Source organism: Carcharodon carcharias (genome assembly GCF_017639515.1).
Source record: "Carcharodon carcharias isolate sCarCar2 chromosome 29 unlocalized genomic scaffold, sCarCar2.pri SUPER_29_unloc_10, whole genome shotgun sequence".
Lineage (NCBI taxonomy): Eukaryota > Metazoa > Chordata > Chondrichthyes > Lamniformes > Lamnidae > Carcharodon > Carcharodon carcharias.
In genome coordinates this window covers 101,370-127,616 of record NW_024470655.1, presented here as the reverse complement: position 1 = coordinate 127,616, position 26,247 = coordinate 101,370, and the positions used below count along the sequence as shown (strand labels likewise).

The 26,247-nt window shown below is 59.2% G+C and overlaps 1 protein-coding gene across 1 annotated transcript in view; it reads left to right on the top strand.

Annotated features, from left to right (window-relative positions):
- The window catches only part of LOC121273992 (POU domain, class 2, transcription factor 2-like), a 507,999-nt gene that overhangs the window by 445,656 nt on the left and 36,096 nt on the right, over positions 1 to 26,247 (top strand). The window contains exons 11-12 of the mRNA XM_041181124.1: positions 17,279 to 17,458; positions 24,987 to 25,053. Coding sequence (XP_041037058.1) covers positions 17,279 to 17,458; positions 24,987 to 25,053 — 247 coding nt within the window. The remainder of the gene's footprint in view (positions 1 to 17,278; positions 17,459 to 24,986; positions 25,054 to 26,247) is intronic.

Sequence of the window (26,247 nt, the reverse complement as noted above, 5' to 3'; positions counted from 1 at the left end):
ACTGTAGACGGGGACAGTGTAGACGGGGACAGAGTGACGGGGTCAGAGTGACGGGGACAGTGTAGATGGGAACAGTGTAGACGGGGACAGTGTAGACGGGGACAGTGTAGACGGGGACAGAGTGACGGGGACAGTGTAGACGGGGACACTGTAGACGGGGACAGTGTGGACGGGGACAGAGTGACGGGGACAGAGTGACGGGGACAGTGTAGACGGGGACAGAGTGACGGGGACAGAGTGACGGGGACAGAGTGACGGGGACAGTGTAGACGGGGACAGAGTGACGGGGACAGTGTAGACGGGGACAGTGTAGACGGGGACAGTGTAGACGGGGACAGTGTAGACGGGGACAGAGTGACGGGGACAGTGCAGACGTGGAAAGTGTGACGGGGACAGAGTAACGGGGACACTGTAGACGGGGACAGAGTGACGGGGACAGATTGACGGGGACACTGTAGACGGGGACAGTGTAGACGGGGACAGTGTAGACGGGGACAGTGTAGACGGGGACAGAGTGACGGGGACACTGTAGACGTGGACAGAGTGACGGGGACAGATTGACGGGGACAGAGTGACGGGGACAGAGTGACGGGGACAGTGTAGACGTGGACAGAGTGACGGGGACAGAGTGACGGGGACATTGTAGACAGGGACAGTGTAGACGGGGACAGAGTGACGGGGTCAGAGTGACGGGGACAGTGTAGACGGGAACAGTGTAGACGGGGACAGTGTAGACGGGGACAGTGTAGACGGGGACAGAGTGACGGGGACAGTGTAGACGGGGACACTGTAGACGGGGACAGTGTGGACGGGGACAGAGTGACGGGGACAGAGTGACGGGGACAGTGTAGACGGGGACAGAGTGACGGGGACAGAGTGACGGGGACAGAGTGACGGGGACAGTGTAGACGGGGACAGAGTGACGGGGACAGTGTAGACGGGGACAGTGTAGACGGGGACAGTTTGACGGGGACAGTGTGACGGGGACAGAGTGACGGGGACAGAGTGACGGGGACAGAGTGACGGGGACAGTGTAGACGGGGACAGTGTAGACGGGGACAGAGTGACGGGGACAGAGTGACGGGGACACTGTAGACGGGGACAGAGTGACGGGGACAGAGTGACGGAGACAGTGTAGACGGGGACAGTGTAGACGGGGACAGAGTGACGGGGACAGAGTGACGGGGACAGTGTAGACGGGGACAGTGTAGACGGGGACAGAGTGACGGGGACACTGTAGACGGGGACAGAGTGACGGGGACAGTGTCGACGGGGACAGAGTGATGGGGACAGAGTGACGGGGACAGAGTGACGGGGACAGTGTAGACGGGGACAGTGTAGACGGGGACAGTGTAGACGGGGACAGTGTAGACGGGGACAGTGAAGACGGGGACAGAGTGACGGGGACAGTGTAGACGGGGACAGAGTGACGGGGACAGAGTGACGGGGACAGAGTGACGGGGATAGAGTGACGGGGACAGTGTAGACGGGGACAGAGTGACGGGGACAGTGTAGACGGGGACAGTGTAGACGGGGACAGAGTGACGGGGACAGAGTGACGGGGACAGCGTAGACGGGGACAGAGTGACGGGGACAGAGTGACGGGGAGAGTGTAGACGGGGACAGTGTGACGGGGACAGAGTGACGGGGACAGAGTGACGGGGACACTGTAGACGGGGACACTGTAGACGGGGACAGTGTAGACGGGGACAGAGTGACGGGGACAGAGTGACGGGGACAGAGTGACGGGGACAGAGAGACGGGGACAGAGTGACGGGGACAGTGTAGACGGGGACAGTGTAGACGGGGACAGAGTGACGGGGACAGTGTAGACGGGGACACTGTGGACGGGGACAGAGTGACGGGGACAGAGTGACGTGGACAGTGTAGACGGGGACAGAGTGACGGGGACAGAGTGACGGGGACAGAGTGACGGGGACAGAGTGACGGGGAGAGTGTAGACGGGGACAGAGTGACGGGGACAGTGTAGACGGGGACACTGTAGACGGGGACAGAGTGACGGGGACAGAGTGACGGGGACAGTGTAGACGGGGACAGTGTAGACGGGGACAGAGTGACGGGGACACTGTAGACGGGGACAGAGTGACGGGGACAGAGTGACGGGTACAGTGTAGAAGGGGACAGTGTAGACGGGGACAGTGTAGACGGGGACAGTGTAGACGGGGACAGAGTGACGGGGACAGAGTGACGGGGACAGTGTAGATGGGGACAGAGTGACGGGGACACTGTAGACGGGGACAGGGTGACGGGGACAGAGTGACGGGGACAGAGTAGACGGGGACAGTGTAGACGGGGACAGTGTAGACGGGGACAGAGTGACGGGGACAGTGTAGACGGGGACAGAGTGACGGGGACAGAGTGACGGGGACAGTGTAGACGGGGACAGTGTAGACGGGGACAGAGTGACGGGGACACTGTAGACGGGGACAGAGTGACGGGGACAGTGTCGACGGGGACAGGGTGATGGGGACAGAGTGACGGGGACAGAGTAGACGGGGACAGTGTAGACGGGGAAAGTGAAGACGGGGACAGAGTGACGGGGACAGTGTAGACGGGGACAGAGTGACGGGGACAGAGTGACGGGGACAGAGTGACGGGGACAGTGTAGACGGGGACAGAGTGACGGGGACAGTGTAGACGTGGACAGTGTAGACGGGGACAGAGTGACGGGGACAGTGTAGACGGGGACAGTGTGACGGGGACAGAGTGACGGGGACACTGTAGACGGGAACAGTGTAGACGGGGACAGAGTGACGGGGACAGAGTGACGGGGACAGTGTAGACGGGGACAGAGTGACGGGGACAGTGTAGACGGGGACAGAGTGACGGGGACAGAGAGACGGGGACAGAGTGACGGGGACAGTGTAGACGGGGACAGAGTGACGGGGACAGAGTGACGGGGACAGTGTAGACGGGGACACTGTAGACGGGGACAGAGTGACGGGGACAGTGTAGACGGGGACACTTTACACGGGGACACTTTAGACGGGGACAGTGTAGACGGGGACAGAGTGACGGGGACAGAGTGACGGGGACAGAGTGACGGGGACAGTGTAGACGGGGACAGAGTGACGGGGACAGAGTGACGGGGACAGAGTGACGGGGACAGAGGGACGGGGACAGTGTAGACGGGGACAGAGTGACGGCGTCAGTGTAGACGGGGACAGTGTAGACGGGGACAGAGTGACGGGGACAGAGTGACGGGGACAGTGTAGACGGGGACAGAGTGACGGGGACAGAGTGACGGGGACAGTGTAGACGGGGACAGAGTGACGGGGACAGTGTAGACGGGGACAGAGTGACGGGGACAGAGTGACGGGGACAGAATGACGGGGACAGTGTCGACGGGGACAGAGTGACGGGGACAGAGTGACGGGGACAGAGTGACGGGGACACTGTAGACGGGGACAGAGTGACGGGGACAGTGTAGACGGGGACAGAGTGACGGGGACAGAGTGACGGGGACAGTGTAGAAGGGGACAGAGTGACGGGGACAGAGTGACGGGGACAGTGTAGACGGGGACAGAGTGACGGGGACAGTGTAGACGGGGACAGAGTGACGGGGACATAGTGCCAGGGACAGAGTGACGGGGACAGTGTAGACGGGGACAGTGTCGACGGGGACAGAGTGACGGGGACACTGTAGACGGGGACAGAGTGACGGGGACAGTGTAGACGGGGACAGTTTAGACGGGGACAGAGTGACGGGGACAGAGTGACGGCGACAGAGTGACGGGGACAGTGTAGACGGGGACAGAGTGACGGGGACAGAGTGACGGGGACAGAGTAGACGGGGACAGTGTAGACGGGGACAGTGTGGACGGGGACAGTGTGGACGGGGACAGTGTGACGGGGACAGAGTGACGGGGACAGTGTAGACGGGGACAGAGTGACGGGGACAGAGTGACGGGGACAGTGTAGACGGGGACACTGTAGACGGGGACAGCGTAGACGGGGACAATTTAGATGGGGACAGTGTAGACGGGGACAGTGTGACGCGGACAGAGTGACGGGGACAGAGTGACGGGGACAGAGTGACGGGGACAGTGTAGACGGGGACAGAGTGACGGGGACAGTGTAGACGGGGACAGAGTGATGGGGGCAGAGTGACGGGGACAGTGTAGACGGGGACACTCTAGACGGGGACAGCGTAGACGGGGACAGTGTAGACGGGGACAAAGTAGACGGGGACAGAGTGACGGGGACAGAGTGACGGGGACAGTGTAGACGGGGACAGAGTGACGGGGACACTGTAGACGGGGACAGAGTGACGGGGACAGAGTGACGGGGACAGTGTAGACGGGGACAGAGTGACGGGGACAGAGTGACGGGGACAGTGTAGACGGGGACAGTGTAGACGGGGACAGAGTGACGGGGACAGTGTCGACGGGGACAGAGTGACGGGGACAGTGTAGACGGGGACAGAGTGACGGGGACAGTGTATACGGGGACAGTGTAGACGGGGACAGAGTGACGGGGACAGAGTGACGGGGACAGAGTGACGGGGACAGAGTGACGGGGACAGAGTGACGGCGACAGAGTGACGGGGACAGTGTAGACGGGGACAGAGTGACGGGGACAGAGTGACGGGGACAGAGTGACGGGGACAGAGTAGACGGGGACAGTGTAGACGGGGACAGTGTAGACGGGGACAGTGTGGACGGGGACAGTGTGACGGGGACAGAGTGACGGGGACAGTGTAGACGGGGACAGAGTGACGGGGACAGAGTGACGGGGACAGTGTAGACGGGGACACTGTAGACGGGGACAGCGTAGACGGGGACACTTTAGATGGGGACAGTGTAGACGGGGACAGTGTGACGGGGACAGAGTGACGGGGACAGAGTGACGGGGACAGAGTGACGGGGACAGTGTAGACGGGGACAGTGTAGACGGGGACAGAGTGACGGGCACACTGTAGACGGGGACACTGTAGACGGGGACAGAGTGACGGGGACAGAGTGACGGGGACAGAGTGACGGGGACAGAGTGACGGGGACACTGTAGACGGGGACAGTGTAGACGGGGACAGTGTAGACGGGGACAGAGTGACGGGGACAGTGTAGACGGGGACAATGTGACGGGGACAGAGTGACGGGGACAGAGTGACGGCGACAGAGTGACGGGGACAGTGTAGACAGGGACAGAGTGACGGGGACAGAGTAGACGGGGACAGTGTAGACGGGGACAGTGTAGACGGGGACAGTGTGGACGGGGACAGTGTGACGGGGACAGAGTGACGGGGACAGTGTAGACGGGGACAGAGTGACGGGGACAGAGTGACGGGGACAGTGTAGACGGGGACACTTTAGACGGGGACAGCGTAGACGGGGACACTTTAGATGGGGACAGTGTAGACGGGGACAGTGTGACGGGGACAGAGTGACGGGGACAGACTGACGGGGACAGAGTGACGGGGACAGTGTAGACGGGGACAGAGTGACGGGGACAGTGTAGACGGGGACAGAGTGATGGGGGCAGAGTGACGGGGACAGTGTAGACGGGGACACTCTAGACGGGGACAGCGTAGACGGGGACACTTTAGATGGGGACAGTGTAGACGGGGACAGTGTGACGGGGACAGAGTGACGGGGACAGAGTGACGGGGACAGTGTAGACGGGGACAGAGTGACGGGGACAGTGTAGACGGGGACAGTGTAGACGGGGACAAAGTAGACGGGGACAGAGTGACGGGGACAGAGTGACGGGGACAGTGTAGACGGGGACAGAGTGACGGGGACACTGTAGACGGGGACAGAGTGACGGGGACAGAGTGACGGGGACAGTGTAGACGGGGACAGAGTGACGGGGACAGAGTGACGGGGACAGTGTAGACGGGGACAGTGTAGACGGGGACAGAGTGAGGGGGACACTGTAGACGGGGACAGAGTGACGGGGACAGTGTCGACGGGGACAGAGTGACGGGGACAGTGTAGACGGGGACAGAGTGACGGGGACAGTGTATACGGGGACAGTGTAGACGGGGACAGAGTGACGGGGACAGAGTGACGGGGACAGAGTGACGGGGACAGAGTGACGGGGACAGTGTAGACGGGGACAGAGTGACGGGGACAGAGTGACGGGGACAGTGTAGACGGGGACAGAGTGACGGGGACATAGTGCCAGGGACAGAGTGACGGGGACAGTGTAGACGGGGACAGTGTAGACGGGGACAGAGTGACGGGGACACTGTAGACGGGGACAGAGTGACGGGGACAGTGTAGACGGGGACACTGTAGAATGGGACAGTTTAGACGGGGACAGAGTGACGGGGACAGAGTGACGGCGACAGAGTGACGGGGACAGTGTAGACGGGGACAGAGTGACGGGGACAGAGTGACGGGGACAGAGTGACGGGGACAGAGTAGACGGGGACAGTGTAGACGGGGACAGTGTAGACGGGGACAGTGTGGACGGGGACAGTGTGACGGGGACAGAGTGACGGGGACAGTGTAGACGGGGACAGAGTGACGGGGACAGAGTGACGGGGACAGTGTAGACGGGGACACTGTAGACGGGGACAGCGTAGACGGGGACACTTTAGATGGGGACAGTGTAGACGGGGACAGTGTGACGGGGACAGAGTGACGGGGACAGAGTGACGGGGACAGTGTAGACGGGGACAGTGTAGACGGGGACAGAGTGACGGGCACACTGTAGACGGGGACACTGTAGACGGGGACAGAGTGACGGGGACAGAGTGACGGGGACAGAGTGACGGGGACACTGTAGACGGGGACAGTGTAGACGGGGACAGTGTAGACGGGGACAGAGTGACGGGGACAGTGTAGACGGGGACAATGTGACGGGGACAGAGTGACGGGGACACTGTAGACGGGGACAGAGTGACGGGGACAGAGTGTCGGGGACACTGTAGACGGGGACAGTGTAGACGGGGACAGTGTAGACGGGGACAGAGTGACGGGGACAGAGTGACGGGGACACTGTAGACGGGGACAGAGTGACGGGGACAGACTGACTGGGACAGAGTGACGGGGACAGTGTAGACGGGGACAGAGTGACAGGGACAGAGTGACGGGGACACTGTAGACGGGGACAGTGTAGACGGGGACAGAGTGACGGGGACAGTGTAGACGGGGACACTGTAGACGGGGACAGCGTAGACGGGGACAGAGTGACGGGGACAGAGTTACGGGGACAGTGTAGACGGGTCAGAGTGACGGGGACAGAGTGACGGTGACAGTGTAGAAGGGGACAGTGTAGACGGGGACAGTGTGACGGGGACAGAGTGACGGGGACAGAGCGACGGGGACAGAGTGACGGGGACAGAGTGACGGGCACAGTGTAGACGGGGACAGTGTAGACGGGGACAGAGTGACGGGGACAGAGTGACGGGGACACTGTAGACGGGGACACTGTAGACGGGGACAGAGAGACGGGGACAGTGTAGACGGGGACAGTGTAGACGGGGACAGTGTAGACGGGGACAGAGTGACGGGGACAGAGTGACGGGGACAGAGTGACGGGGACAGTGTAGACGGGGACAGTGTAGACGGGGACAGAGTGACGGGGACAGAGTGACAGGGACAGAGTGACGGGGACACTGTAGACGGGGACAGAGTGAAGGGGACAGTGTAGACGGGGACAGTGTAGACGGGGACAGGGTGATGGGGACAGAGTGACGGGGACAGAGTGACGGGGACAGAGTGACGGGGACAGTGTAGACGGGGACAGAGTGACGGGGACAGAGTGACGGGGACAGTGTAGACGGGGACAGTGTGACGGGGAAAGAGTGACGGGGTCACTGTAGACGGGGACAGAGTGACGGGGAGAGAGTGACGGGGACAGAGTGACGGGGACAGTGTAGACGGGGATAGTGTAGACAGGGATAGAGTGACGGGGACAGAGTGACGGGGACAGAGTGACGGGGACAGTGTAGACGGGGGCAGAGTGACGGGGACAGAGTGACGGGGACAGTGTAGACGGGGACAAGAGTGACGGGGACAGTGTAGACGGGGACAGAGTGACGGGGACAGTGTAGACGGGGACAGTGTAGACGGGGACAGAGTGACGGGGACACTGTAGACGGGGACACTGTAGACGGGGAGAGAGTGACGGGGACAGAGTGACGGGGACAGTGTAGACGGGGACACTGTAGACGGGGACAGTGTAGACGGGGACAGTGTAGACGGGGACAGAGTGACGGGGACAGTGTAGACGGGCACAGTGTGACGGGGACAGAGTGACGGGGACACTGTAGACGGGGACAGCGTGACGGGGACAGAGTGACGGGGACACTGTAGACGGGGACACTGTAGACGGGGACAGTGTAGACGGGGACAGAGTGACGGGGACACTGTAGACGGGGACAGAGTGACGGGGACAGAGTGACGGGGACAGAGTGACGGGGACAGAGTGACGGGGACAGTGTAGACGGGGACAGAGTGACGGGGACAGAGTGACGGGGACACTGTAGACGGGGACAGTGTAGACGGGGACAGAGTGACGGGGACAGAGTGACGGGGACAATGTAGACGGGGACAGTGTAGACGGGGACAGTGTAGACGGGGACAGTGTGACGGGGACAGAGTGACGGGGACAGAGTGACGGGGACAGTGTGACGGGGACAGTGTGACGGGGACAGTGTGACGGGGACAGAGTGACGGGGACAGAGTGACGGGTACAGTGTAGACGGGGACAGTGTAGACGGGGACAGAGTGACGGGGACAGAGTGACGGGGACACTGTAGATGGGGACAGAGTGACGGGGACAGAGTGACGGGGACAGTGTAGACGGGGACAGTGTAGACGGGGACAGAGTGACGGGGACAGAGTGACGGGGACAGAGTGACGGGGACAGTGTAGACGGGGACAGTGTAGACGGGGACAGTGTAACGGGGACAGAGTGACGGGGACACTGTAGACGGGGACAGAGTGACGGGGACAGTGTAGACTGGGACAGTGTAGACGGGGACAGTGTAGACGGGGACAGTGAAGACGGGGATAGAGTGACGGGGACAGTGTAGACGGGGACAGAGTGACGGGGACAGAGTGACGGGGACAGAGTGACGGGGATAGAGTGACGGGGACAGTGTAGACGGGGACAGAGTGACGGGGACAGTGTAGACGGGGACAGAGTGACGGGGACAGAGTGACGGGGACAGAGTGACGGGGACAGCGTAGACGGGGACAGAGTGACGGGGACAGAGTGACGGGGACAGTGTAGACGGGGACAGTGTGACGGGGACAGAGTGACGGGGACACTGTAGGCGGGGACAGTGTAGACGGGGACAGAGTGACGGGGACAGAGTGACGGGGACAGAGTGACGGGGACAGAGAGACGGGGACAGAGTGACGGGGACAGTGTAGACGGGGACAGTGTAGACGGGGACAGAGTGACGGGGACAGTGTAGACGGGGACAGAGTGACGGGGACAGAGTGACGGGGACAGAGTGACGGGGACAGAGTGACGGGGACAGTGTAGACGGGGACAGAGTGACGGGGACAGTGTAGACGGGGACAGAGTGACGGGGACAGAGTGACGGGGACAGAGTGACGGGGACAGCGTAGACGGGGACAGAGTGACGGGGACAGAGTGACGGGGACAGTGTAGACGGGGACAGTGTGACGGGGACAGAGTGACGGGGACACTGTAGACGGGGACAGTGTAGACGGGGACAGAGTGACGGGGACAGAGTGACGGGGACAGAGTGACGGGGACAGAGAGACGGGGACAGAGTGACGGGGACAGTGTAGACGGGGACAGTGTGACGGGGACAGTGTAGACGGGGACACTGTGGACGGGGACAGTGTGGACGGGGACAGAGTGACGGGGACAGAGTGACGTGGACAGTGTAGACGGGGACAGAGTGACGGGGACAGAATGACGGGGACAGTGTAGACGGGGACAGAGTGACGGGGACAGTGTAGACGGGGACACTGTAGACGGGGACAGTGTAGACGGGGACAGAGTGACGGGGACAGAGTGACGGGGACAGTGTAGACGGGGACAGTGTAGACGGGGACAGAGTGACGGGGACACTGTAGACGGGGACAGAGTGACGGGGACAGTGTAGACGGGGACAGTGTAGACGGGGACAGTGTAGACGGGGACAGTGTACACGGGGACAGAGTGACGGGGACAGAGTGACGGGGACAGTGTAGACGGGGACAGAGTGACGGGGACACTGTAGACGGGGACAGAGTCGACGGGGACAGGGTGACGGGGACAGAGTAGACGGGGACAGTGTAGAAGGGGACAGTGTAGACGGGGACAGTGTAGACGGGGACAGTGTAGATGGGGACAGAGTGACGGGGACAGTGTAGACGGGGACAGAGTGACGGGGACAGAGTGACGGGGACAGTGTAGACGGGGACAGTGTAGACGGGGACAGAGTGACGGGGACACTGTAGACGGGGACAGAGTGACGGGGACAGTGTCGACGGGGACAGGGTGATGGGGACAGAGTGACGGGGACAGAGTAGACGGGGACAGTGTAGACGGGGACAGTGAAGACGGGGACAGAGTGACGGGGACAGAGTGACGGGGACAGAGTGACGGGGACAGAGTGACGGGGACAGTGTAGACGGGGACAGAGTGACGGGGACAGTGTAGACGTGGACAGTGTAGACGGGGACAGAGTGACGGGGACAGAGTGACGGGGACAGAGTGACGGGGACAGTGTAGACGGGGACAGAGTGACGGGGACAGAGTGACGGGGACAGTGTAGACGGGGACAGTGTGACGGGGACAGAGTGACGGGGACACTGTAGACGGGAACAGTGTAGACGGGGACAGAGTGACGGGGACAGAGTGACGGGGACAGAGTGACGGGGACAGTGTAGACGGGGACAGAGTGACGGGGACAGAGAGACGGGGACAGAGTGACGGGGACAGTGTAGACGGGGACAGAGTGACGGGGACAGTGTGACGGGGACAGTGTAGACGGGGACACTGTAGACGGGGACAGAGTGACGGGGACAGTGTAGACGGGGACACTTTACACGGGGACACTTTAGACGGGGACAGTGTAGACGGGGACAGAGTGACGGGGACAGAGTGACGGGGACAGTGCAGATGGGGACAGAGTGACGGGGACAGAGTGACGGGGACAGAGTGACGGGGACAGTGTAGACGGGGACAGAGTGACGGGGACAGTGTAGACGGGGACAGTGTAGACGGGGACAGAGTGACGGGGACAGAGTGACGGGGACAGTGTAGACGGGGACAGTGTGACGGGGACAGAGCGACGGGGACAGTGTAGACGGGGACAGAGTGACGGGGACAGTGTAGACGGGGACAGAGTGACGGGGACAGAGTGACGGGGACAGTGTAGACGGGGACAGAGTGACGGGGACAGAGTGACGGGGACAGAGTGACGGGGACAGTGTAGACGGGGACAGAGTGACGGGGACAGTGTAGACGGGGACAGAGTGACGGGGACAGTGTAGACGGGGACAGAGTGACGGGGACAGAGTGACGGGGACAGTGTAGACGGGGACACTGTAGACGGGGACAGCGTAGACGGGGACACTTTAGATGGGGACAGTGTAGACGGGGACAGTGTGACGGGGACAGAGTGACGGGGACAGAGTGATGGGGACAGAGTGACGGGGACAGAGTGAAGGGAACAGTGTGGACGGGGACAGAGTGACGGGGACAGTGTAGACGGGGACAGTGTAGACGGGGACAGTGTGACGGGGACAGAGTGACGGGGACAGAGTGACGGGGACAGAGTGACGGGGACAGTGTAGACGGGGACAGTGTAGACGGGGACAGAGTGACGGGGACAGAGTGACGGGGACACTGTAGACGGGGACAGAGTGACGGGGACAGAGTGACGGGGACAGTGTAGACGGGGACAGTGTAGACGGGGACAGAGTGACGGGGACAGAGTGACGGGGACAGTGTAGACGGGGACAGTGTAGACGGGGACAGAGTGACGGGGACACTGTAGACGGGGACAGAGTGACGGGGACAGTGTCGACGGGGACAGAGTGACGGGGACAGTGTAGACGGGGACAGAGTGACGGGGAGAGTGTAGACGGGGACAGTGTAGACGGGGACAGAGTGACGGGGACAGAGTGACGGGGACAGAGTGACGGGGACAGTGTAGACGGGGACAGAGTGACGGGGACAGTGTAGACGGGGACAGAGTGACGGGGACATAGTGCCAGGGACAGAGTGACTGGGACAGTGTAGACGGGGACAGTGTAGATGGGGACAGAGTGACGGGGACACTGTAGACGGGGACAGAGTGACGGGGACAGTGTAGACGGGGACACTGTAGACGGGGACAGTTTAGACGGGGACAGAGTGATGGGGACAGAGTGACGGCGACAGAGTGACGGGGACAGTGTAGACGGGGACAGTGTAGACGGGGACAGTGTAGACGGGGACAGTGTGGACGGGGACAGTGTGACGGGGACAGAGTGACGGGGACAGTGTAGACGGGGACAGAGTGACGGGGACAGAGTAGACGGGGACAGAGTGACGGGGACAGTGTAGACGGGGACACTGTAGACGGGGACAGCGTAGACGGGGACACTTTAGATGGGGACAGTGTAGACGGGGACAGTGTGACGGGGACAGAGTGACGGGGACAGAGTGACGGGGACAGAGTGACGGGGACAGTGTAGACGGGGACAGAGTGACGGGGACAGTGTTGACGGGGACAGAGTGACGGGGACAGAGTGACGGGGACAGAATGACGGGGACAGTGTAGACGGGGACAGTGTAGACGGGGACAGAGTGACGGGCACACTGTAGACGGGGACACTGTAGACGGGGACAGAGTGACGGGGACAGAGTGACGGGGACAGAGTGACGGGGACAGAGTGACGGGGACACTGTAGACGGGGACAGTGTAGACGGGGACAGTGTAGACGGGGACAGAGTGACGGGGACAGTGTAGACGGGGACAATGTGACGGGGACAGAGTGACGGGGACACTGTAGACGGGGACAGAGTGACGGGGACAGAGTGACGGGGACACTGTAGACGGGGACAGTGTAGACGGGGACAGTGTAGACGGGGACAGAGTGACGGTGACAGAGTGACGGGGACACTGTAGACGGGGACAGAGTGACGGGGACAGACTGACTGGGACAGACTGACTGGGACAGAGTGACGGGGACAGTGTAGACGGGGACAGAGTGACGGGGACAGAGTGACGGGGACACTGTAGACGGGGACAGTGTAGACGGGGACAGAGTGATGGGGACAGTGTAGACGGGGACACTGTAGACGGAGACAGTGTAGACGGGGACAGTGTGACGGGGACAGAGTGACGGGGACAGAGTGACGGGGACAGTGTAGACGGGGACAGAGTGACGGGGACAGAGTGACGGGGACAGTGTAGACGGGGACAGTGTAGACGGGGACAGTGTGACGGGGACAGAGTTACGGGGACAGAGTGACGGGGACAGAGTGACGGGGACAGAGTGACGGGGACAGTGTAGACGGGGACAGTGTAGACGGGGACAGAGTGACGGGGACAGAGTGACGGGGACACTGTAGACGGGGACACTGTAGACGGGGACACTGTAGACGGGGACAGAGTGACGGGGACAGTGTAGACGGGGACAGTGTAGACGGGGACAGAGTAGACGGGGACAGAGTGACGGGGACAGAGTGACGGGGACAGAGTGACGGGGACAGTGTAGACAGGGACAGTGTAGACGGGGACAGAGTGACGGGGACAGAGTGACGGGGACAGAGTGACGGGGACACTGTAGACGGGGACAGAGTGAAGGGGACAGTGTAGACGGGGACAGTGTAGACGGGGACAGGGTGATGGGGACAGAGTGACGGGGACAGAGTGACGGGGACAGAGTGACGGGGACAGTGTAGACGGGGACAGAGTGACGGGGACAGAGTGACGGGGACAGAGTGACGGGGACAGTGTAGACGGGGACAGTGTGACGGGGACAGAGTGACGGGGTCACTGTAGACGGGGACAGAGTGACGGGGACAGAGTGACGGGGACAGTGTGACGGGGACAGAGTGACGGGGACAGAGTGACGGGGACAGTGTAGACGGGGGCAGAGTGACGGGGACAGAGTGACGGGGACAGTGTAGACGGGGACAAGAGTGACGGGGACAGTGTAGACGGGGACAGAGTGACGGGGACAGAGTGACGGGGACAGAGTGACGGGGACAGAGTAGACGGGGACAGTGTAGACGGGGACAGAGTGACGGGGACACTGTAGACGGGGACACTGTAGACGGGGACACTGTAGACGGGGACAGCGTGACGGGGACAGAGTGACGGGGACACTGTAGACGGGGACACTGTAGACGGGAACACTGTGGACGGGGACAGTGTAGACGGGGACAGAGTGACGGGGACAGAGTGACGGGGACACTGTAGACGGGGACAGAGTGACGGGGACAGAGTGACGGGGACACTGTAGACGGGGACAGTGTAGACGGGGACAGAGTGACGGGGACAGAGTGACGGGGACAATGTAGACGGGGACAGTGTAGACGGGGACAGTGTAGACGGGGACAGTGTGACGGGGACAGAGTGACGGGGACAGAGTGACGGGGACAGTGTAGACGGGGACAGAGTGACGGGGACAGTGTAGACGGGGACAGTGTAGACGGCGACAGTGTGACGGGGACAGAGTGACGGGGACAGAGTGACAGGGACAGAGTGACGGGGACAGTGTAGACGGGGACAGTGTAGACGGGGACAGTGTGACGGGGACAGAGTGACGGGGACACTGTAGACGGGGACACTGTAGACGGGGACAGAGTGACGGGGACAGTGTAGACGGGGACAGTGTAGACGGGGACAGTGTAGACGGGGAGAGAGTGACGGGGACAGAGTGACGGGGACAGAGTGACGGGGACACTGTAGACGGGGACACTGTAGACGGGGACAGAGTGACGGGGACAGTGTAGACGGGGACAGTGTAGACGGGGACAGTGTAGACGGGGAGAGAGTGACGGGGAGAGAGTGACGGGGACAGAGTGACGGGGACAGTGTAGATGGGGACAGTGTAGACGGGGACAGTGTAGACTGGGAGAGAGTGACGGGGAGAGAGTGACGGGGACAGAGTGACGGGGACAGTGTAGACGGGGACAGAGTGACGGGGACAGAGTGACGGGGACACTGTAGACGGGGACAGAGTGACGGGGACAGTGTAGACGGGGACAGGGTGACGGGGACAGAGTGACGGGGACAGAGTGACGGGGACAGAGTGACGGGGACAGTGTAGACGGGGACAGAGTGACGGGGACAGTGTAGACGGGGACAGTGTAGACGGGGACAGTGTAGACGGGGACAGAGTGACGGGGACAGTGTAGACGGGGACAGAGTGATGGGGACAGAGTGACGGGGACAGCGTGACGGGGACAGTGTAGACGGCGACAGAGTGACGGGGACAGTGTAGACGGGGACAGAGTGACGGGGACAGTGTAGACGTGGACAGTGTAGACGGGGACAGAGTGACGGGGACAGAGTGACGGGGACAGAGTGACGGGGACAGTGTAGACGGGGACAGAGTGACGGGGACAGAGTGACGGGGACAGTGTAGACGGGGACAGTGTGACGGGGACAGAGTGACGGGGACACTGTCGACGGGGACAGTGTAGACGGGGACAGAGTGACGGGGACAGAGTGACGGGGACAGAGTGACGGGGACAGTGTAGACGGGGACAGTGTAGACGGGGACAGATTGACGGGGACAGAGTGACGGGGACAGAGTGACGGGGACAGAGTGACGGGGACAGTGTAGACGGGGACAGAGTGACGGGGACACTGTAGACGGGGACAGTGTAGACGGGGACAGTGTAGACGGGGACAGAGTGACGGGGACAGAGTGACGGGGACAGAGTGACGGGGACAGAGTGACGGGGACAGTGTAGACGGGGACAGAGTGACGGGGACAGAGTGACGGGGACAGTGTAGACGGGGACAGAGTGACGGGGACAGAGTGACGGGGACAGTGTAGACGGGGACAGAGTGATGGGGACAGAGTGACGGGGACAGTGTAGACGGGGACAGAGTGACGGGGACAGAGTGACGGGGACAGAGTGACGGGGACAGAGTGACGGGGACAGCGTGACGGGGACAGTGTAGACGGCGACAGAGTGACGGGGACAGTGTAGACGGGGACAGAGTGACGGGGACAGTGTAGACGTGGACAGTGTAGACGGGGACAGAGTGACGGGGACAGAGTGACGGGGACAGAGTGACGGGGACAGTGTAGACGGGGACAGAGTGACGGGGACAGTGTAGACGGGGACAGTGTGACGGGGACAGAGTGACGGGGACACTGTCGACGGGGACAGTGTAGACGGGGACAGAGTGACGGGGACAGAGTGACGGGGACAGAGTGACGGGGACAGTGTAGACGGGGACAGATTGACGGGGACAGAGTGACGGGGACAGAGTGACGGGGACAGTGTAGACGGGGACAGAGTGACGGGGACACTGTAGACGGGGACAGTGTAGACGGGGACAGTGTAGACGGGGACAGAGTGACGGGGACAGAGTGACGGGGACAGAGTGACGGGGACAGAGTGACGGGGACAGTGTAGACGGGGACAGAGTGACGGGGACAGAGTGACGGGGACAGTGTAGACGGGGACAGAGTGACGGGGACAGAGTGACGGGGACAGAGTGACGGGGACAGAGTGACGGGGACAGTGTAGACGGGGACAGAGTGATGGGGGCAGAGTGAAGTGGACAGTGTAGACGGGGACAGAGTGACGGGGACAGAGTGACGGGGACAGAGTGACGGGGACAGAGTGACGGGGACAGTGTAGACGGCGACAGAGTGACGGGGACAGTGTAGACGTGGACAGTGTAGACGTGGACAGTGTAGACGTGGACAGTGTAGACGGGGACAGAGTGACGGGGACAGCGTAGACGGGGACAGAGTGACGGGGACAGAGTGACGGGGACAGTGTAGACGGGGACAGTGTAGACGGGGACAGAGTGATGGGGACAGAGTGACGGGGACAGTATAGACGGGGACAGAGTGACGGGGACAGTGTAGACGGGCACAGAGTGATGGGGACAGAGTGATGGGGACAGAGTGACGGGGACAGAGTGACGGGGACAGTGTAGAAGGGGACAGAGTGACGGGGACAGAGTGACGGGGACAGAGTGACGGGGACAGAGTGACGGGGACAGTGTAGACGGGGACAGAGTGACGGGGACAGAGTGACGGGGACAGTGTAGACGGGGACAGAGTGACGGGGACAGTGTAGACGGGGACAGAGTGACGGGGACAGAGTGACGGGGACAGAGTGAGGGTGACAGAGGCTGTGTGTGTTTTTTCAGAATCAAAAGCCGACGTCTGAGGAGATTGTGTTGATAGCGGAGCAGCTCACCATGGAGAAGGAGGTTATTCGTGTCTGGTTCTGTAATCGAAGGCAGAAGGAAAAGCGAATTAACCCAGCTAGTAATGTTGGCATCTCTGCGCACACACACAGCAAACCGTCCATTTACAGCCCTCACCTGGTGAGTACAGACCCAGAGACTCAACTCTACAAATCCAGAGAGAGAATGAGAGTTACAGCCCCAGAGAGTGAGAATTACAGCCTCAGAGTGAGAATTACAGCCTCAGAGTGAGAATTACAGCCTCAGAGTAAGAATTGCAGCCCCAGAGAGTGAGAATTACAGTCCCAGTGAGTGAGACTTACTACCTCAGAGAGTGAGAGTTACAGACCCAGGGAGTGAGAGTTACAGACCCAGGGAGTGAGAGTTACACACCCAGGGAGTGAGAGTTACAGACCCAGAGAGCGAGAGTTACAGACCCAGAGAGCGAGAGTTACTACCTCAGAGAGTGAGAGTTACAGACCCAGAGAGCGAGAGTTACTACCTCAGAGAGTGAGAGTTACAGACCCAGAGAGTGAGAGTTACAGACCCAGAGAGTGAGAGTTACAGACCCAGAGAGCGAGAGTTACAGACCCAGGGAGCGAGAGTTACTACCTCAGAGAGTGAGAGTTACAGACCCAGAGAGTGAGAGTTACAGCCCCAGAGAGTGAGAGTTACAGACCCAGAGAGCGAGAGTTACTACCTCAGAGAGTGAGTTACAGACCCAGAGAGTGAGAGTTACAGACCCAGAGAGTGAGAGTTACAGACCCAGAGAGCGAGGGTTACAGACCCAGGGAGCGAGAGTTACTACATCAGAGAGTGAGATTTACAGACCCAGAGAGTGAGAGTTACAGCCTCAGAGAGTGAGAGTTACAGACCCAGAGAGTGAGAGTTACAGACCCAGAGAGCGAGAGTTACAGACCCAGGGAGCGAGAGTTACAGACCCAGGGAGTGAGAGTTACAGACCCAGGGAGTGGGAGTTACAGACCCAGGGAGTGAGAGTTACAGACCCAGGGAGCAGGAGTTACAGACCCAGGGAGTGAGAGTTACAGACCCAGGGAGTGAGAGTTACAGACCCAGGGAGCGAGAGTTACAGACCCAGGAGAGCGAGAGTTACAGACCCAGGGAGCGAGCGTTGCAACCCCGGAGAGCGAGAGTTGCAACCCCGGAGAGCGAGAGTTGCAACCCCAGAGAGCGAGAGTTACAGGCACAGGGAGCGAGAGTTACTACCCCAGAGAGCAAGAGTTGCAACCCCAAAGAGCGAGAGTTGCAACACCGGAGAGTGAGAGTTGCAACCCCGGAGAGCGAGAGTTGCAATCCCGGAGAGCGAGAGTTGCAACCCCAGAGAGCGAGAGTTACAGGCACAGGGAGCGAGAGTTACAACCCAGAGAGCAAGAGTTGCAACCCCGGAGAGCGAGAGTTGCAACCCCAGAGAGCGAGAGTTACAGGCACAGGGAGCGAGAGTTACAACCCCAGAGAGCAAGAGTTGCAACCCCAGAGAGCGAGAGTTGCAACACCGGAGAGTGAGAGTTGCAACCCCGGAGAGCGAGAGTTGCAATCCCGGAGAGCGAGAGTTGCAACCCCGGAGAGCAAAAGTTACAGACACAGGGAGCGAGAGTTACAGACCCAGGGAGTGAGAGTTAAAGACCCAGGGAGTGAGAGTTACAGACTCAGGGGGCGAGAGTTACAGACCCAGGGAGTGAGAGTTACAGACCCAGGGAGTGAAAGTTACAGACCCAGGAAGTGAGAGTTACAGACCCAGGAAGTGAGAGTTACAGATGCATGGAGTGAGAGTCAAAGTCCCAGGGAGTGAGAGTCAAAGGCCCAGGGAGTATTAGTTACCGGCCGCAAGAGTGAGAGATACAGACCGTGGGAGAGAGTTACAAACCCAGAGAATGAGCATTACAATCCCAGAGAGAGGGAGTTACGTGCCCAGATAGTAACAGTTACAGAGTGAGAGTTGACAATAGAAACTGTTTTAACAGTAGAGAAAGGATCAATTACAGGAGAGAAGCAGAAAAGATTCGTCAAAGAGTTCAGTTTTAGGGAGCATCTGAAAGGAGGAGAGTCTGGTGGAGATGTTTGTGGGGGGAATTTCAGAGTTCAGGTCTCCAGCCGCTGTAGTCATGGCTGTGAATGTTGGAGCAATTAATCCAGGGGGTTATACAGAGGGTCATAATGGAATTAGGCAGAGATATTCAGAGGGTTGTAGGGGCTGGAGGAGGTTATATATATAGGGAGGGTTGTAGGGGCTGGAGGAGGTTACATATATAGGGAGGGTTGTAGGGGCTGGAGGAGGTTACATATATAGGGAGGGTTGTAGGGGCTGGAGGAGGTTACAGAGATAGGGAGGGTTGTAGGAGCTGGAGGAGGTTACAGAGATAGGGAGGGCTGTGGGGCTGGAGGAGGTTACAGAGATAGGGAGGGTTGTACGGGCTGGAGGAGGTTACAAAGACAGGGAGGGTTGTAGGGGCTGGAGGAGGTTACAGAGATAGGGAGGGTTGTAGGGTGTGGAGGAGGTTACAGAGATAGGGTGGGTTGTAGGTGCTGGAGGAGATTACAGAGATAGGGAGGGTTGTAGGGGCTGTAGTAGTTACAGAGATAGGGAGGGTTGTAGGGGATGGAGGAGGTTACAGAGATAAGGAGGGCTGTGGGTCTGGAGGAGGTTACAGAGATAGGGAGGGTTATAGGGGCTGGAGGAGGGTACAGAGATAGGGAAGGTTGTAGGGGCTGGAGGAGGTTACAGAGATAGGGAGGTTTGTAGGGACTGGAGGAGGTTACAAAGTAAGCGAGGGGTGTAGGGGATGGAGGAGGTTACAGAGATAGGGAGGGGTGTAGGGGATGGAGGAGGTTACATAGATAGGGAAGGTTGTAGGGGTTGGAGGAGGTTACAGAGAAAGGGAGGGGGTGTAGGGTCTGGAGGAGGTTACAGAGATAGGGAGGGTTGTAGGGTGTGGAGGAAGTTACAGAGATACGAAGGGATGTAGGGGCTGGAGGAGTTTTCAGAGATAGGGACGGTTGTAGGGTCTGGAGCAGGTTACAGAGATAGGGAGCTTTGTAGCGGTGGAGTAGTTTACAGATATAGGGAGGCTTGTAGGGGCTGGAGGAGGTTACAAAGATAGGGAGGGTTGTAGGGTCTGGAGGAGTTTACAGAGATAGGGAGGGCTGTAGGGGCGGGAGGAAGCTACAGAGATAGGGAGGGTTGTAGGGGCTGGAGAAGGTTACAGAGATAGGGAGGTTGTAGGGGCTGGAGGAGGTTACAGAGAGAGGGAGGTTTGTAGGGCCTGGAGGAGATAACAGAGATAGGGAGGTTTGTAGGGGCTGGAGGAGGTTACAGAGATAGGGAAAGTTGTAGGGTGTGGAGGAGGTTGCAGAGATAGGGAGGGTTGCAGGGTGTGGAGGAGGTTAGAGATAGGGAAGGATGTAGGGGCTGAAGGAGGTTACAGAGATAGGGAGGGTCGTAGAGTGTGGAGTAGTTTACAGATGTAGGGAGGGTTGTTGGGGCTGGAAGAGGTTACAGATATAGGGTTGTAGGGACTGGAGGAGATACAGAGATAGGGAGGGTTGTTGAGGCTGCAGGAGTTACACATATAAGGAGGGTTGTAACGTGTGGAGGAGGTTACAGAGATAGGGAGGGTTGTAGGGTGTGCAGGAGGTTACAAAGATAGGGAGGGTTGAAGGGGCTGGAGGAGGTTACAGCGATAGGGAGAGTTGTAGGGTATGGAGGATGTTACAGAGATAGGAAGGGATGTAGGGGTTGGTGGAGGTTACGGAATTACGGAGGGTTGTAGGGGCCGGAGGTGGTTACAGAGATAGGGAGGATTTTAGGGGCTGGAGGAGGTTACAGAGATAGGGAGGGTTGTAGTTGCTGGAGGAGGTTACAGAGATAGGGAGGGGTGTAGGGGCTGGAGGAGGTTACAGAGATGGGGAGGGTTGTAGGGGTTGGAGGAGGTTACAAATATAGGGAGGGTTGTAGGGGCTGGAGGACGTTACAGAGATAGGGAGGGTTGTAGGGGCTGGGGGAGGTTACAGAGATAGGGAGGGCAGTAGGGGTTGGAGGAGGTTAAGAGATAGGGAGGGTTGTAGGGGCTGGAGGAGGTTACAGAGATAGGGAGGGTTGTAGGGGCTGGAGGAGGTTACAGAGATAGGGAGGGTTGGAGGGTGTGGAGGAGGTTACAGTGATAGGGAGGGATGTAGGGGCTGGAGGAGGTTACAGAGATAGGGAGGGTTGTAGGGGCTGGAGGAGGTTACAAAGATAGGGAGGGTTGTAGGGGCTGGAGGAGTTTACAGAGATAGGGAGGGTTGTAGCGGCTGGAGGAAGTTACAGATATAGTGAGGGTTGTAGGAGCTGGAGGAGGTTACAGGGACAGGGAGGGTTGTGGGGCTGGAGGAGGTTACAGAGATAGGGAGGGTTGTAGGGGCTGGAGGAGGTTACAGAGATAGGGAGGGTGTAGCGGCTGGAGGAGGTTACAGAGATAGGGAGGGGTGTCGGGGCTGGAGGAGGTTACAGAGATAGGGAGGGTTGTAGGTGCTGGAGGAGGTTACAGAGATAGGGAGGGTTGTAGGGGCTGGAGGAGGTTACAGAGATAAGGAGGGCTGTGGGGCTGGAGGAGGTTACAGAGATAGGGAGGGTTATAGGGGCTGGAGGAGGGTACAGAGATAGGGAAGGTTGTAGGGGCTGGAGGAGGTTACAGAGATAGGGAGGTTTGTAGGGACTGGAGGAGGTTACAGATATAGGGAGTGTTGTAGGGGCTGGAGGAGGTTACAGAGATAGGGAGGGTTGTAGGGGCTGGAGGAGGTTAAGAGATAGAGAGGGTTGTAGGGGTTGGAGGAGGTTACGGTGATAGGGAGGGTTGTAGGGGCTGGAGGAGGTTAAGAGATAGAGAGGGTTTTAGGGGCTGGAGGACGTTACAGAGATAGGGAGGGTTGTAGGGGTTGGAGGAGGTTACAGAGAGAGGGAGGGGTGTAGGGGCAGGAGGAGGTTACAGAGATAGGGAGGGTTGTAGGGTGTGGAGGAGGTTACAGAGATATGAAGGGATGTAGGGGCTGGAGGAGTTTTCAGAGATAGGGAGGGTTGTAGGGTCTGGAGGAGGTTACAGAGATAGGGAGGGGTGTAGGGGATGGAGGAGGTTACAGAGATAGGGAGGTTTGTAGGGGCTGGAGGAGTTTACAGAGATAGGGAGGGGTGTAGGGGCTGGAGGAGGTTACAAAGATAGGGAGGTTTGTAGGAGTGGAGTGGTTTACAGATATAGGGAGGCTTGTAGGGGCTGGAGGAGGTTACAAAGATAGGGAGGTTTGTAGGGGCTGGAGGAGTTTACAGAGATAGGGAGGGGTGTAGGGGCTGGAGGAGGTTACAAAGATAGGGAGGTTTGTAGGGGCTGGAGGAGGTTGCAGAGATAGGGAGGGTTGTAGGGTGTGGAGGAGGTTAGAGATAGGGAAGGATGTAGGGGCTGAAGGAGGTTACAGAGATAGGGAGGGTTGTAGAGTGTGGAGTAGTTTACAGATGTAGGGAGGGTTGTAGGGGCTGGAAGAGGTTACAGATATAGGGTTGTAGGGGCTGGAGGAGATACAGAGATAGGGAGGGTTGTAGAGGCTGGAGGAGTTACACATATAAGGAGGGTTGTAACGTGTGGAGGAGGTTACAGAGATAGGGAGGGTTGTAGGGTGTGCAGGAGATTACAAAGATAGGGAGGGTTGAAGGGGCTGGAGGAGGTTACAGCGATAGGGAGAGTTGTCGGGTATGGAGGACGTTACAGAGCTGGGAAGGGATGTAGGGGTTGGTGGAGGTTACGGAATTAGGGAGGGTTGTAGGGGCCGGAGGTTGTTACAGAGATAAGGAGGGTTGTAGGGGCTGGAGGAGGTTACAGAGATAGGGAGGGTGTAGGGGCTGGAGGAGGTTACAGAGATAGGGAGGGTGTAGGGGCTGGAGGAGGTTACAGAGATAGGGAAGGTTGTAGGGGCTGGAGGAGGTTACAGAGATAGAGCGGGTTGTAGGGGCTGGAGGAGGTTACAGAGATAGGGAGGGTTGTAGGGGCTGGAGGAGGTTACAGACTTAGGGAGGGTGTAGGGGCTACAGGAGGTTACAGAGATAAGGAGGGTTGTAGGGCCTGGAGGAGGTTACAGAGATAGAGAGGGTTGTAGGGGCTGGAGGAGGTTACAGAGATAGAGAGGGTTGTAGGGTCTGGAGGAGGTTACAGAGATAGGGAGGGTTGTAGGGTGTGGAGGAGGTTACAGATATAGGGAGGGGTGTAGGGGCTGGAGGAGGTTTCAGAGATAGGGAGGGGTGTAGGGGCTGGAGGAGGTTACAGAGATAGGGAGGGTTGTAGGGTCTGGAGGAAGTTACAGAGATAGGGAGCTTTGTAGGAGTGGTGTAGTTTACAGAGATAGGGAGGCTTGTAGGGCCTGGAGGAGGTTACAAAGATAGGGAGGTTTGTAGGGGCTGGAGGAGGTTACAGAGATAGGGAAGGTTGTAGGGTGTGGAGGAGGTTGCAGAGATAGGGAGGGTTGTAGGGTGTGGAGGAGGTTAGAGATAGGGAAGGATGTAGGGGCTGAAGGAGGTTACAGATGTAGGGAGGGTTGTAGGGGCTGGAAGAGGTTACAGATATAGGGTTGTAGGGGCTGGAGGAGATACAGAGATAGGGAGGGTTGTAGAGGCTGAAGGAGTTACACATATAAGGAGGGTTGTAACATGTGGAGGAGGTTACAGAGATAGGGAGGGTTGTAGGGGCCGGAGGTGGTTACAGAGATAAGGAGGATTTTAGGGGCTGGAGGAGGTTACAGAGATAGGGAGGGTTGTAGGGGCTGGAGGAGGTTACAGAGATAGGGAGGGTTGTAGTTGCTGGAGGAGGTTACAGAGATAGGGAGAGATGTAGGGGCTGGAGGAGGTTACAGAGATAGGGAGGGATGTAGGGGCTGGAGGAGGTTACAGAGATAGGGAAGGTTGTAGGGGCTGGAGGAGGTTACAGAGATAGGGAGGGTTGAAGTGGCTGGAGGAGGTTACAGAGATAGGGAGGGTTGAAGTAGCTGGAGGAGGTTACAGAGATAGGGAGGGTTGTAGGGACTGGAGGAGGTTACAGAGATAGGGAGGGGTGTAGGGGCTGGAGGAGGTTACAGAGATAGGGAGGGGTGTAGGGGCTGGAGGAGGTTACAGAGATAGGGAGGGGTGTAGGGGCTGGAGGAGGTTACAGAGATAGGGAGGGGTGTAGGGGCTGGAGGAGGTTTCAGAGATTGGGAGGGGTGTAGAGGCTGGAGGAGGTTACAGAGATAGGGAGGGGTGTCGGGGCTGGAGGAGGTTACAGAGATAGGGAGGGGTGTAGAGGCTGGAGGAGGTTACAGAGATAGGGAGGGGTGTAGGGGCTGGAGGAGGTTACAGAGATGGGGGTTTGTAGGGACTGGGGGACGTTACATAGATTGGAAGTGTTGTAGGCTTGGAGGAGGTTATACTCAATGTGTAGTTTGAACTGGGGAGTATTGTCCTGGGAGCCAATGACAGGTGGTGACGGGGAAACTCTCTGTCCATTCACTTTATGACCAATCAGTCTGGACAGGTATCCGTATGTTTTGTGATGTCTTTGCTGCTGATAACAACTGGTAACTCCACTGCCTATTGTGGAGGGACCCTCATTTTTCCCTTCACGCTCACTGATATCTGCCCTTTCCACCTCTCCACCAGATACCTCCACAGACTCCAGGGCTGAGTCATCCTGTATCACAGGGCGCCAACAACCTCAGCACATCAGGTAACAAAAAGGGTTCACTCCATAACACTCAGGGACAGGCACTGGGCGAGGGATGGGTACAGGGTTAGGGACCATGACAGGATGTGAGACAGATAGGAATAGGTACAGCACGTGGGATGGGTACAGGGTGTGTGACGAGTACAGGGTGTGTGACGAGTACAGGGTGTGGGACGTGTACAAGGTGTGGGACGTGTACAGGGTGAGGGACGTTTACAGGGTGTGTCAGGTACAGGGTGAGGGACGTGTACAGGGTGAGGGACGTTTACAGGGTGTGTCAGGTACAGGGTGAGAGACGTGTACAGGATGAGGGACGGGTACAGGGTGTGGGACAGGTACAGGGTGTGTGACGAGTACAGGGTGAGGGACGGGTACAGTGAGGGACGGTAACAGGGTGAGGGACGTGTACAGGATGATGGACGTGTACAGGGCGTGGGACGAGTACAGGGTGTGGGACGTATACAGGGTGAGGGACGGGTACAGGGTGTGTGTCGGGTACAGGGTGAGGGACGTTTACAGGGTGAGGGACATGTACAGGGTGTGTGATGTGTACAGGGTGTGGGACGTTTACAGGGTGAGGGACATGTACAGGGTGTGTGATGTGTACAGGGTGTGGGACGGCTACAGGGTGTGGTACGGCTACAGGGTGAGGGACGGGGACAGGGTGAGGGACGGGGAGAGGGTGAGGGATGGGTACAGGGTGAGGGATGGGTACAGGGTAAGGGACGGGTACAGGGTGAGGGACGTGTACAGGGTGAGGAACGTGTACAGGGTGTGGGACGTGTACAGGGTGAGGGACGTGTCCAGGGTGTGTGACAGGTACAGGGTGAGGGACGTGTACAGGGTGAGGGACGAGTACAGGGTGTGGGACGTGTACAGGGTGTGTGACAGGTACAGGGTGAGGGACGTGTACAGGGTGAGGGACGAGTACAGGGTGAGGGACGAGTACAGGGTGTGGGACGTGTACAGGGTGTGGGACGTGTACAGGGTGTGGGACAGGTACAGGGTGAGGGACGTGTACAGGGTGTGTGACAGGTACAGGGTGAGGGACGGGTACAGGGTGTGGGACTTGTACAGGGTGAGGGACGTGTACAGGGTGTGGGACGTGTACAGGGTGTGTGACAGGTACAGGGTGAGGGACGGGGACAGGGTGTGTGACAGGTACAGGGTGAGGGACGGGTACAGGGTGTGGGACTT